The sequence below is a fragment of the Aythya fuligula genome, unplaced genomic scaffold (assembly GCF_009819795.1).
Source record: "Aythya fuligula isolate bAytFul2 unplaced genomic scaffold, bAytFul2.pri scaffold_116_arrow_ctg1, whole genome shotgun sequence".
Taxonomy (NCBI): Eukaryota; Metazoa; Chordata; class Aves; order Anseriformes; family Anatidae; genus Aythya; species Aythya fuligula.
The window spans coordinates 1-13,115 of NW_022473969.1; the positions used below are offsets into that span (position 1 = coordinate 1).

Consider the following 13,115-nt stretch of genomic DNA (forward strand, 5'->3'; position numbering starts at 1 on the left):
CTGGTGAGGGGGTCAGTGCCCAGCGGGGGGGGGGGTCAGCGCCCAGCGGGTGCCCCCTTCCCCACCCTCTCCCCCTCCCCGGGGGGTCCCGACCCTGCCCCCACCACCACGATGGGCACCGGGGGCACCCCCGGCGCCCCCCCCCCCCGGCGGCCCTGCTCGTGCTCCTGCACCGGGCTCAGCGCCTTGGGGGGGGCGGGGGCGGCGGCGGGGACCCCCTCGGCCCCGTGGGTGGCCCCAAGCAGCAGCGGCGGCTCCTGGCGGCCCAGGCGGCGGGCGGGGGCCGGGGGGGGCGCCCCGTCCCCGGGGCTCTCCCCGTCCCACTCCGCCAGGCTCTGCAGGGGGGGCTCGGCCGGGAAGTCCTTGCGGGCCTCCAGGCCCAGCTTGCGGGGGGGGGGGCAGCGCCTTGTCGGGGGGGCCGCGGCGGGCCAGGCGAGGCGAGTCGGCGGCCTTGGGGTGCAGCTTGGCGGGGAAGGCGGGCGGCGAGGCGGCGGGGGGCGAGGGCGTGTGGGCCAGGGGCGACAGCGGGATGCTGCCGGCAGACTTGCAGCGAGCCGCCCGGTACTGCCGCTGCAGCTTCGGGGACAGCCCCTGCAGGGAGCTGGGCCGCAGGTGCGGGCCCGGGGCCGGCGACGGGGGAGCGCTGGAGCCCGGGGAGCTGCTGGGAGGGGACGGCCCTGCCCCGGCCCGGAGTCACCGCGCGGCCCCGGCCCCGGCACCCGGGCAGCGGGACCGGCCGCTGGAGCCCCGCCCCGTGGAGCCCCGCCCCGCACCTGGAGCCCCGCCCCCTCTCCTTCCATGTAGCCCCTTCTCACCACCCTGCAGCCCCGCCCCTGGAGCCCCGCCCCATGTAGCCCCGCCCCCCTAGAACCCCGCCCCCTCGCCCTCCAGGTAGCCCCACCCTGCCTCCTGCAGCTCCACCCAGCCCCCTGGAGCCCCGACCCCTGGAGCCCCGCCCCACCCTTTAGCCCCGCCCCCTTGCCCCCACAGCCCCTCCTCACCCACCTCTAGCCTCGCTCCTTGTGGCCCCGCCCCCTTGCCTTTTCCGTAGCCCCGCCCCCGTAGCCCCGCCCCCTGCCCTTCCCTGTAGCCCCTCCTCACCACCCTGCAGCCCCGTCCCCTGTAGCCCCTCCTCACCACCCTGCAGCCCCGTCCCCTGGAGCCCCGCCCCCTTGCCCTCCCCATAGCCCCGCTCCGCCCCTTCAACCCCGCCCCGCCCCACCTCGCGGCCCCGCCCCCGTTTCCCCGGGCGACGCGCACCTGTCTCGGCGGCGCGCGGCGGGTGGGCGGGGTCCCGCGCGCGCGCGTGCGTGGGGGAGGCGGGGAGGCTGTCGGAGGAGGAGAGCGAGCGGCTCAGTGACGTCAGCGAGCGGCTCGTGTGCAGCAGCGAGGCCTGGCGGGCCAGGTGGCGGAACAGCGCGCTGCGCCGCCTGCCGGCGGGGAGGGATCACTGCAGGCATCCCCCCGGGAACCCCCCCCGGAACGGGAACCCCCCCCCCCGGGATCCTACCTGGGCACCAGGACCCCCCCGGGCACCGGGACCCCCCTCGGGCACTAGTTCCCCCCCCCCCCCCGGGCACCGGGACCCCCCCTCCGGGCACCGGGAACCCCCCGGGCACTGGGACCCCAGGCACCGGGACCCCCCCCCCGGACCCTGGGCCCCCTCCCACCTCTCGTGACCGCCCCCGGTGCCGCCGCGGCGGTTCCTCCTGGCCATCTTGGTGCGGGCGCTGCGGCGCCGCGCGGGCCCCAGGCGGATGGAGGTGTTCTCCAGCGGCGTCGTGGTCACCAGCACCTTGGTGCCGCTCTGCCGGCCCCGCCCGGGTCATGGGACCGCTGTGACCTCTGACCCCGCCACACCCCCTGACCCCACCATGACCTCCGACCCTGCCGTGACCCCAACCCCGCCGTGACCCCAACCCCACCATCACCCTGCCACAACCTCTGACCCCACCGTGACCTCAGACCCCCTCGTGACCCCTGACACCTTTGTGACCCCCTGACACCATGACCTCTGCCTTTGATGTGACCTCTGACCCCACCACTACCTCTCACCCCACCGTGACCCCCTGACACCATGACCTCTGACCCCAGCATGACCTCCAACCCCGACCTCTGCCCCCACCCCAACCTCTGCCCCCCCACCCCACCACGGTGACCCACAACCCTGCCCGTGACCCACAACCCCACCCCGACCTCTCAACCCCGTGGCCTCGTGACCCCCCTCCCCCCCCCCATGACCCCGTGACCTCTGACCTTGAGGATGAGCTCCACGACCTCGGTGTGCACCAGCCCGTGCACGGGCTCCCCGTTGACGTGGGTGATGAGGTCCCCGGCACACAGCCCGGCCTCCTGCGCCGGGCCCCCCTCCTCCACGTGCTGCACCCACAGCAATGTTACGGCCCCGGCACGGCCCTGGTACAGCCCCGGCACGGCCCCGGTATGGCCCTGGCACGGCCCCACCGCCCCCACCCGCACCGAGCAGTCCCCAGTGCCCTCATGTCCCCATATCCCCTCCTTGTCCCTGTGTCCCCTTAGATCCCCGTGACCCCATGTCCCTTTATTCCCCTCCCTGTCCCCATGCCCCCTTTTTCCTCTCCTTGTCCCCATGTCCCTTTATATCCCCATGTCCCCTCCTTGTCCCCAAGTCCCCTTTTCCCACCCACATCCCCACATCCCCCCACATCCCCTTACATCCCCATATCCCCCCATGTCCCCTCCGTGTCCCCACATCCCCCCCGTGCCCCTTTCCCCCCCCCGTCCCCCGCTGACCCAGACGACGTGGTGCACGCTGTAGACGTCGCTGTCCCCCAAGTAGACGCGGATGGCCCGCAGGGTAAAGCCGAATTTCTTGCCGGGCCGGGGGATGGCGATGGGCGAGCGGGGGGCGGCCACGGCGGGGGCCAGCTCGCGGCCCGGGGACGAGTCCCGCGACGAGGGGTCCGAGGACAGCGAGCGCGGGGACATGGGGCTGCCCAGGGGCGAGGAGCCGGGCGCCTCCCCTGCGCCCCCGCTGGCACCGTGCCCAGAGACGGGGACACGGGGACCCCCCCACCCCCCCCGGGGACACTGACAGCACCCGACACCCCTGGGGAGCTGGGGGGACCTGGGGGACCCTACCACCCCCAAGGGACACCCCCAGCCCCTGCCAGCCCTGGGGACTCCCCCAGCCCCCCCCCCCACTTGGGGACCAAGGGACGCTGCCACCCCCGGAGACACCGCCAGCACCCACCACCCTCAGGGACCTGGGGGACCCCCTGGGGGACCCTGCCACCCTTAGGGACCCCACCAGCCCTCCCCACCCTTGGGGACCCAGGGGACCCTGCCAGCCCCCCCCCACCCCACCTTTCGGTGCTGCTGGGGGGGGACACGCACCGCTGGGGATGATGACAGAGAGTGCGGTGGCCGACGCCGACTTGGTGACCTTGCCAGGGCCGCGGGGGCTGCGCTTGTCACCCCCCCCCCTCGGGGGGGGCCACCCCTGGGTGCCGCGGCCGCCGCAGCCCCAGCTCGGCCCGGGGGGGGGGCAGCGCCCGTTCACCTGCGGGGATGGGAAGGGAAAGATGGGGGCGTTGAGGGGGCAAGGGGGGGGTCACAGGGACCCCTCCCCACCACAACCCTCCCCCGGCACCCACCTGGCTCCTCGCTGGTGCCCTCGGCGGGGCTGTCGCGGGGGGGGACCCCGTTGCGGGGGGGGCCCGGCTCCAGCAGCGCTGAGAAGCGGCGGCGGGCTCCCAGGGGGGGGCTGCCCTCCCCTTCGGCGGGGGGGGGCTCAGCAGCGGGGGGCCGCTTCCTGCAGGGACCCAGGTGCTGGAGGGGGGGGGGAGGCAAAATCTGCCCCCCCACCCTCCAATCATGCTTTGGGCACCCACCCAGCTGTCCCCAGGCGCCCCCCCCCCCCCCAGTTGTGCCCAGGGGCACCCAGGTGTTGTTGTCCCCCCCCCAGTGACCCTGTTGTTCCCCGCCCCCGGGTCCCAGGCGCCCCCCCCGGATGCTCACAGCTCGGGGGATGCCGTGCGCCAGCTGCGGTCGCGGGCGAAGCCCTCGCGCCGGCCCTCGTCCCGCGGGCGCCCCTTGGCCGCCTTCGGCTCCGGCTGCTGCGAGAGCTGCTCCAGGCTGCTGTACACCTGCACCGGGATCACACCGGGATCGTGGCCGGAATGGCATTGGGATCACACCGGGATTGCACCGGGATCACATCGGGATCATGGCCAGAATAAAATTGGAATCACCCCAGGATTTATGCTCAGGATCACCCCGGGATCACCCCGGGATCGTGCCCAGGGTTTTCCCGAGGTCTTGCGGGACTCCCCCACGCGTCGGCAGCAGGGCCGTGGTGCGGCGCTGCACGAGGGTTGTGCAAGCGTGCGAGGGAATCACACAAGGGCGTGCACAAGGATTGGCACCAGGGACCAAGGCACGAGCTGCACCAGGGGCTGCACGAGGGCTTGCACGAGGATTCACACAAGGGTTTGCACGAGGGTTTGCACGAGGGCTCCGACATGACATCACTCGGGGCTTTGCACGGGGCTGTGCATGAGTGACCTGCTCTGCACGTCCCCCAGAGCCCTCCCAGGTGTTCCTGTGCCCCCGTGCCCCCCCCCCCCCACGCCCCCCGTGCCCACCTTGCTGAAGCGGGGGGAGCAGGACGAGAACTGCCGGATCTCCACGGGCTCGTCCTCCGTTGTGTCCTCATCCTCGTAGGAGGCGACGTGGGTGTAGCGGTCCGAGCGTGCTGGGGGGGGGGGAGGGAGGGCTGGGGGGGGGGCAGGGGACACGGGAGGTGTCCCCAAAGGCAGCAGGGACACGGCACCCAGGGAGGGGGGCCCAGGGGGGCTCTATACAGTGGGGGAGAACCTCAGGGGGTTCCTGGGGGGGGGTGGAAGGAGAACAGGGAGGGGTCTGTGGGTGCTGAGGGGGTCCCATGGGGGTGTCCCCTTGCAGGGGGGGGGTCCCGGGGGGGTCTCTCACTGTCGAAGTAGCTGGTGTCCTCCTCGGACTCCAGGTGGGGCACGAATTCGGCTTTCTGCCGCAGGAGCCCTGTCCAGTCGAGCGCCGCGAAGAAGCCGTGAGCCTTCACCTCCTGCGCGCCGCCTGCGTGGGGACACCGGGGGGGGGACACGGGGCTCAGGGGTGCAGGGGGGGACATGGGGATCTGGGGGGGGGGGGCAGGGGTCGGGGTCTCACCGGCCCCGAGGCGCCGCAGGGGGTCGGGCTGCAGCAGGCGGGAGATGAGGTGCTGAGCTTCGGGGGGCAGCGCCTCGTCCCCCTCTGGCCACAGGATCTCGTCTGCCACGGGGGAGACACGGGGGGGACACGACATAGGGACACGTGAACGCAGGGCTGCAGCTGCCTGCTGTGGGCCCAGCGCCACACCGGGGACTGCCAGCCCCATGGCCCCACGTCTGTCCCTATAGTGGAGGTGCCCTGTGGCTGTGTCCCCGTGTCCCCATTTCCCAGTATCCCCAGGATGACCGGCTCCAGCCCCACGTTCCCATCCCCATGTCCCCATATCCCTGTGTCCGTGTTCCCCCGTGTCCCTGTGACCCCATGTCCCTGGGATGACCCGCTCCATCCTATCATCCCCATCCCCACGTCCCCACATCCCTATCCCTGTGTCCCCATATCCCCTGTCCCCATTTCCCCATCCCCCTATAACAGACAACATCCACCCCTTGCCCACGTCCCCGCTGTCCCCATGCCCCCCCCCAGCCCCGTACCCGAGATGACCTGCCCGAAGAGCTCCTCGGGGGTGTCCCCGAAGAAGGGCACGCAGCCCACCAGGAACTCGTAGAGCACGATGCCCATGGCCCACCAGTCCACGGGCTTCCCGTAGCCCTGCCGCAGGATCACCTCGGGGGCGATGTACTCGGGGGTGCCGCACACCTGGGGGGGGCACACCCTAACGGCCACGCCCCAAGAGGCCACGCCCCAAGAGGCCACGCCCTAAAAGCCACGCCCCAAGAGGCCATGCCCCTCCCCCGGAGGCCACGCCCACCTGCTTGTCCCGGAACTCGCGGGCGTCCTTCTCCATGTGGCCCTCGTAGAGGTTGGTGGTGAGGCTCATCAGCCCCATCTTGGAGAGCCCGAAGTCCGTCAGCTTCACGTGGCCCAGCGAGGTGATCAGCAGGCTGCGGGGAGCCCGGCGGCTGGGACCCCCCCCGGGACCCCCCCGGGACCCCCAGCCCCGGGACCCCCCTCCCCATCGCGGCCGTACTTGTCGGGCTTGAGGTCGCGGTGCACGATGCCGTAGTTGTGCAGGTACTCGAGGGCCAGCACGGTCTCGGCGAAGTAGAGGCGCGCCAGCTCCAGCGGCAGCGCCCCGATGTGCTTCAGCAGCGTGGCGCAGTCCCCGCCTGCGGGATGGCGACATGTCGCGACACCAGAGGCCCGTGGGGGGATGGTAACAGCCCGGGCGGGATGACAACTGCTCTGTATCGCGACGCCCAGCTGCATATCGCGACGCCCAACTGCATACCGCGACACCCAACTGCATGTCAAGACCATCAACTGCATATTGTGACCCTCAATTGCATATATCATGATGCCCAGCTGCATATTACGATACCCAACTGCGTATCGTGATGCCCAACTGCGTATCGCGACGCCCAGCCTTCTGTCCTGCCCTCCAGCCCCATGCTGCATCTCACAGCCCTCTATATTAGGGCACACCGCCCCGAGTCGTGACACCCAGTAGTATGATATCACGCTGCCTGGTCCCATATCACACCACCAATCCCTGTATCGTGATATCCAGCCCCATACAGCAACACCCAGCCCTGCATCACAACACCTGACCCCCATATTGCGATGTCTGGCCCCATATCATGACATCTGGCCCCATATCGCAATGCTTGGCCCCAGTATCATGACAGATGGCCCCCATATTGTGATGCCCAGTCCTGTGTCGTGACGCTTGGCCCCCATATCGCTACACCTAGCCCCCATATCGCGACACCCAGCCCCCATATCACGACACCTGGTCCCCATATCATGATGCCCGGCCCCCATATCGCGACGCCCAGCCCCCATATCGTTCCGCCCGGCCCCGTATCACACCTTCGACGTACTCCATGACCATGCAGAGGTGGCGGCGGGTCTGGAAGGAGCAGAACATGCTGACGACGAAGGGGTTCTCGGCGAAGGTGAGGATGTCGCGCTCGACGAAGGCCTGCTGCACCTGGTTGCGCAGCAGCAGGTTCTGCTTGTTGATCTTCTTCATGGCGAAGCGCTGCCGCGTGGCCCGGTGCCGCACCAGGTACACCGCCCTGCGCACAGGCGGCGTCATGCCGGGCCCCCCCGGCCCCGCACAACCCCCCCCACCCCCCCCAAGACCCCCTCTCCGGCCACTCACCCGTAGGCGCCGTTGCTGATCAGTTTGATGGTCTCAAAGTCGCCTTCCCCTGGCGGCTTCTTGGTCCTGGGGGCGCTGCTGCGGCCCTGGGGGGGTCACGGGGTGACTGGAGGGGGGCTTTGGGGAGGGGGGGGCCTTGCACGCATGGGGGACCCTGAGCCAGGACCCACCTCAGCCCCCTCCTCAGGCTCTGGTGTGTTGCTCCCGCCGCTGTCAGGCTCCTCCAGATGCACCACGTCTATGGGGGGGGGGAGCAGGGCACGCAGTCACATGTGCCCGAGGTGTGCAAAACGCCGTGCAACGCCCCCCCCCCCCACTGTCTGCCACCCCCCCTTGCACCCCCCGAACACCCCTACGGGCGTGCAAACCCCACGCGCACCCCTTCCAGCCCCCATGCACACCTCCACTGGCGTGCAAACCCCGCGCACGCCCGGCGGCCGCTTGCACACGCGTGTGTACCGGGGAAGGGGTCGCGTGCCAGCCCCAGCTGCCCGATGATGTAGCGCGGGATGTCGGCCTTCAGCAGCCCCTCGCGCGCCTGCCCCTCAGCCGCCGTCAGCAGCTGGTAGAACTCCGCCGGGTCGAACTCCTGCACGCACACGGGGGGGGGGGGCACGCGCGTGTGCAACGCACGCCCAGCACGTGGGGATGCGTGCGTGGCAGCACGAGCACGCCGGGCACACGTGTGTGCGACAACACGCGTGTGCGGGCTCACACGTGCGCTTTGCTCTGCCCATGGTGCCGCACGAGCGTGCCCACGTGCAAGGCGCCGCACACGCGTGTGCGCCCCGTGGTCCCCGGTGGCTGTGGCGATGCCCCGGCAACACGGCTGTTGTCGTGGCAACGGAAGCCCCGCCTCCTCATCAGCGGTGCTCAGGGATTGGCCAGGGCGTTGTCAGGGCGACGGGGAAGGATGGCGGCGATTGGGCGGTTGGGATGGTGCAAGGCGGGGTGGGGAGGGTGTGTGTGGGGGGCACAGGGCCCCCCCCATGGCCGTGGGGCGGGGAAGGTCGGGGCTGGGGGTCCCGGGGGTCTCACCAGGCACTCGAGCAGCCGGGCGGGGCGGGAGATGATGATGAGGAGCCTCTTCACCAGCTGGGTGATGAAGGCCACCTCCTCTGACTCCGAGCGCTCGTAGGCCTGGGGAGAACAGAGGGGGGGTTAGGGGTGGGGGGTCCCGATGGCACCAGGGGGGGCTTGGGGGCACTGGGGCATCCCCATGAGGTGCCATTGGCCCCTGCTGGGCCCCCTTGGGTGCCTCTTGGGTGCCCATTGGCCACCGTTGGGTCCCGTTGGATGCTGTTGGGTGCTGTTGGGTGCCCATAAGGTGCCTTTGGGTCCTGTTGGGTCCCAGTGAGTGCCCCTTGGACGCAGTTGGGTCCTGTTGGACACTGTTGGGTCCTGCTGGACACCGTTGGGTGCCCATTGGATCGCATTGGGTGCCTATTGGGTCCCGTTGGACACCATTGGGTCCTGCTGGGTGCCCACTGGGTGCCATTGGGTCCCGTTGGGTCCTGCTGGGTGCCCATTCGGCCCGTTGAGTCCCGCTGGGTACCCAATGGGTCCTGTTGGGTGCCCACTGGGTGCCACTGGGTACCCGCTGAGTGCCGTTGGGTCGCATTGGGTGCCGTTGGGTGCCCACTGGGCCCATTGGGTGCCTGTTGGGTGCCATTGAATCCCGTTGGGTGCCCATTGAGTCCCGTTGGGTCCCGTTGGGTGCCGTTGGGCGCCCCCCACCCCGGCAGCCCCCCCGCTCACGTCCTGCAGCAGCCGCTCCATGTTCTCCTGCAGCTCGTAGAAGTAGCCGGCGGTGATGAGGCCGTGGCGCGCCTTGGCCAGGCAGTCGCGGGCCAGCTCGGCCAGCTGGTGCTGGATGAAGCTGAGCGCGCCGTCGGCCAGCGGTGTCCCCCCGGGGCCGCAGCCCCGCACAAACTCCTCCAGCCGCTCCTCCATCTGTGCCGTCGCCTGCGGGGAACGCCCCCGGGGTTGCCCTCACCACCCCCCCCCCCAGGACCCCGCATCACCCCTCCTATTGCCCACCTGGACCCCCCAGAGCTGCCCCGTAACCTCCCCAACCCTAACACCCCCAAAACCCCTCCCACATCCCCCCAATGCCCACCCAGACCCGCCCAAGCTGCCCCATAACTCCCCGACCCTCACACTCCCAAGTCCCCCTCCTGCATCCACCCCGTGGTGCCCCCCCCATAACCACCCCATCACCTCCCCAGGACCCCCTACGCTCCCCCAGTGCCCTGTAGACCCCCCTGAACCACCCAAATCCCCCCCCATATCCCTTCCAACCCCCCCCCAAGGAGCCTGTACCCCCCCCACGCCCCCCCCCAGCTCCCCGTGCCCCCCACCTTGGGGAACCGCTCCTTGTAGACGTGGTTCATCATCACGATCTCGTTGTCGTGGGATGAGGGCGAGCGCCCTGGGCTGGGGAGGGGGGGGGGGAACACCGCTGGCACCCACGGGACCCCATCACGCCCCCGCTGCAGCATCCCCCCTCCCCCTCCAGCACCCCCCCCTCCCCATCACCTCGGTGCCCCCATCACTCGCAGTGCCCACCCCCCCACCACTGCGCCCCCCTCCCCCTGGTGACCCCATGCTGCCCCCCCCCAGTGTCCCCTCTCCCACATGGCCCCCCAACACCGCCTCACCCTTCCCCCCCCCCAACCCCCAACCCCACAGTGTCCCCAACCCATCACCCCCCCCCATCCCGCTGCTGTCCCTGACCCCCCCTCATTTAACTCCCCCCCCACCCCCAACCCAACCCAGGCCCTACCTGAGGCTGCGGGAGCGGGGGCGGGGGGCTGGCCCCCCCCGGGCCCCCCCATCCTCCTCGGCCAGGCTCTCGGAGCTGCCGAAGTGCCGGGAGAGGAAGCGCAGCTCCTCCGGCGTCGGCTGCGCCGGCAGCTGGTGCAGGCGCTCCTGCGACGAGCACGAGGACTGCGCGCCCGCGTCACCCACGGACCCCCCCACGGACCCCCCCCTCTTGACCCCCCCCTTGACCCCCTCCCAGACTCTCCTCGGACCCCCCCCCCACCGTGGGTGGTCACAGGCAGCACCCACAGGGGGAACCCCCAGGGTTATGGGGGGGAGGGGAGGGAGGGGAGGGGGGGGACACCCCCCAAGGGTCCCCTTGGTGTTTGGGGGGGGGGGGGCACCGAGGTTTGCCCCCCCCACACTCACCGAGACGGTGGAGCTGGGCGTGTTGGTGCCATAGCCCGAGGAGGGCAGCGAGGCCAGGGACCAGCGGCGCCCGTCGGCTCTGGGGTGGGGGGGGGCACGGGGGGGACATCAGTGACCCCAACACCCTGACCCCCCCACCCCACTATCCCCCCCCCCCCCAAACCAGCCTGGGTAACCTGGTTTGCCCCCAGCTGGAACCCCAATCTTGGGACCCCCCCCATCGTGGGACCCCCCCCCACTAATCCTGAGACCCCCCCACCTATCCTGGGACTCCCCCATCCTTGGACCCCCCTCCCCCATCCTAGGACCACCCCATCATCCTAGAACCCCCCCCATCGTGGGACCCCCCCCCCCCAAACCCTGAGACCCCCCCCCCCCATGGCCCCCCCCCTTACCGGCGGGAGGAGGCGAAGGAGAAGTGTGCGGGGTTGCTGGGCGAGAAGTTTCGGGGGCTGTCCAGGGGGCTGCTGCCTGGGGGGGGGGGGGGGGGCAAATTTTTTTTTTTTTTTTTTGGGGGGGGGCATGGGGGTGACGTCACTGCTGCCCCGCCCTGCCAGGCCCCGCCCACAGCAGAAGAGGCGGGGCTAAGGCGCCCCCCTCCCACCCAGGGGCAGAGAGAGGGGGTTGACCCCAAGGGATGGGGAGGGTCTTGGGGGGGGGGGGAGGCAATGAGTGTTTTTTTTGGGAGGGGGCTGGGGGGGTTATTGGGGATGGGGGGGTTATGGGGCCCTTTGGGGGGGGGACAGCAGGCTGAGGGGGTCCCTATGGGCACTGAGGGGGGGAGGTCCTGGAGGGTCCCCATGGGTTCGGGGAGGGGGGGCATGAAATGGGGGGGGGCTCAGGGACAGAGGGGGCCCGGGGAGGGCCGGGGGGGGTCCGGCTCTCACCGATGTGGCTGGGCAGCGGCGAGTGGGGGCGCGGGAGCGTGGGCGAGGTGCTGGTCAGGATCAGGCTCTTCCGATTGCTCGTGCGGCAGCTGGGGGGGAGCAGTTTTTTTTTTTTGGGGGGGGTGGGGAGACCCCTCCCACACCACTGCCCCCCCCCCCACACCTTGCACCCAGGAAAGCCGCTGGAAACACACACACAGTCCCCCATCCCCAACCCGACAGCATGGGGGGGGGCACGGATGGGGGGGGGTGGTGAAGATGGAGGGTGAGGAAGAGGAGGGAGGGAGGACGGGGGATGAAGGATGGGGGGGGGCAGGGGATGGGGGGGGATGGGGATGGAGGAGGGGGGGAGGATGAAGGTGAGGATGAGGATGGAGGAGGAAGGGGGGGAAGGATGAGGGTGAGGAGGATGAGGAGGCCTGAAGGTGGGGATGAAGGCTGGAGGGGGGGGGGCGAGGATGAAGGAGGGACGAAGGCCGGAGGATGGCGGCTGCGGTGGGATGAAGGCTGAGCTGGGGAGGATGAGGAGGAGGATGAAGGCTGAGGGGAAGGATGGGGATGGGGATGAGGATGGGGATGGAGATGAGGATGATGAGGATGATGAGGATGAAGGCTGGGGGGAGGATGAGGGTGAGGATGGGAGGATGAAGGCCGGAGGATGGCGGCGATGAGAGGAAGGCTGAGCCGGGGAGGATGAGGACGGGGAGGGGGATGAGGATGATGAGGACGGGGATGAAGGCCGGGGGGGGAGGATGAGGATAAGAAAGATGCTGAGGATGAGGCCGAAGGCCGGGGGCGGGGGGGGGGGGGGTACCTCTTGGTGCGGCGGAACATGCTGCGGCTGCTGCTGCCCACCGGGAGTGGCATCGCGGGGGGGGGGGCCGCGGGGGGAGAGGGGGTGTGGGGGGGGGTTTAATGGGGGGGCGGGGGGGGGCCGGGCCGCGGCAGAGGCTGCGGCGGGCGGGGCTGGGGCGGGGCCGGAGGGGGGCTTTAAATGGGGGGGGGCGCGATCCACGCGTGTGCGGCCCCACCCTGCCCTTGGGGGGGGGGGATTTTTTTTTTTTGGGGGGTGGTATTTGGGAGGCTCATTTTGGGGGGGGGACTTGGGGGGGTTATTTGGGGGGGTATTTGGGGGGGGGCCCTCACCTGCTGCTCTTCCGCGGCAGCGGCAGCTCCTTCTGCAAAACGCCGGGGGGGGGGTACAGGGGGGGGGGTTCGTGGGGGGGGGAGGGGGGGGCACAGCCAGAGCCCCCCCAGCCCCGGCACTGCGGCGGGGGGGGGGGGGGGGCCGCAGTGCCCCCCTTCCCCCACCAAGCCCTGCAGCGACTCCCCCGCAGGGCAGACACCGTCCGGACCGAACCCCCCCCCCCGGACCGAGCCCCCCCCCGGTACCGACCCCCCCCCCCCCCGAACGTGCCCCCCCCCCCCCGGTACCTGCAGCCGCCGCCTCCGGATCACGCCCGAGTCGTCCATGGCGCTGCCGCTGCGGGGGGGGGTCCCGGCCCCCCCCCCCCCCTCCTCCTTCTCCTGCCCCCCCCCCGGCGCCCCCCCCACGCCCCCCCCCTTCAGCCGCCCGCCGCCATCCTCCGCCGACCCCCGTTATGCCCCGCCCCTGGCCCCGGCCCCCGGACACGCCCCCTTTTTTGGGGGGGGGGCAGGCGGCGGGGGGGGCCCTTACCCGA

The 13,115-nt window shown here is 71.1% G+C and overlaps 1 protein-coding gene across 1 annotated transcript; it reads right to left on the bottom strand.

Moving 5' to 3' along the window:
- Positions 1–128: 128 nt before the first annotated feature.
- Positions 129–12,967, bottom strand: LOC116501505 (microtubule-associated serine/threonine-protein kinase 1-like; the record flags this gene model as incomplete). Its single annotated transcript, XM_032207099.1, is given in 28 exon segments — positions 129–677; positions 1,261–1,430; positions 1,671–1,807; positions 2,257–2,379; positions 2,773–3,002; positions 3,376–3,484; positions 3,486–3,541; positions 3,636–3,793; positions 4,000–4,127; positions 4,626–4,735; positions 4,972–5,094; positions 5,188–5,289; positions 5,721–5,886; positions 5,999–6,131; positions 6,218–6,356; positions 7,060–7,268; positions 7,355–7,440; positions 7,525–7,592; positions 7,814–7,943; positions 8,393–8,494; positions 9,113–9,319; positions 9,715–9,790; positions 10,140–10,303; positions 10,547–10,625; positions 10,942–11,017; positions 11,434–11,522; positions 12,580–12,611; positions 12,868–12,967. Coding segments are annotated over 28 exon segments (3,790 nt in total), but the record flags the coding sequence as incomplete, so codon positions are not given.
- Between the last annotated feature and the right edge of the window lie 148 nt (positions 12,968–13,115).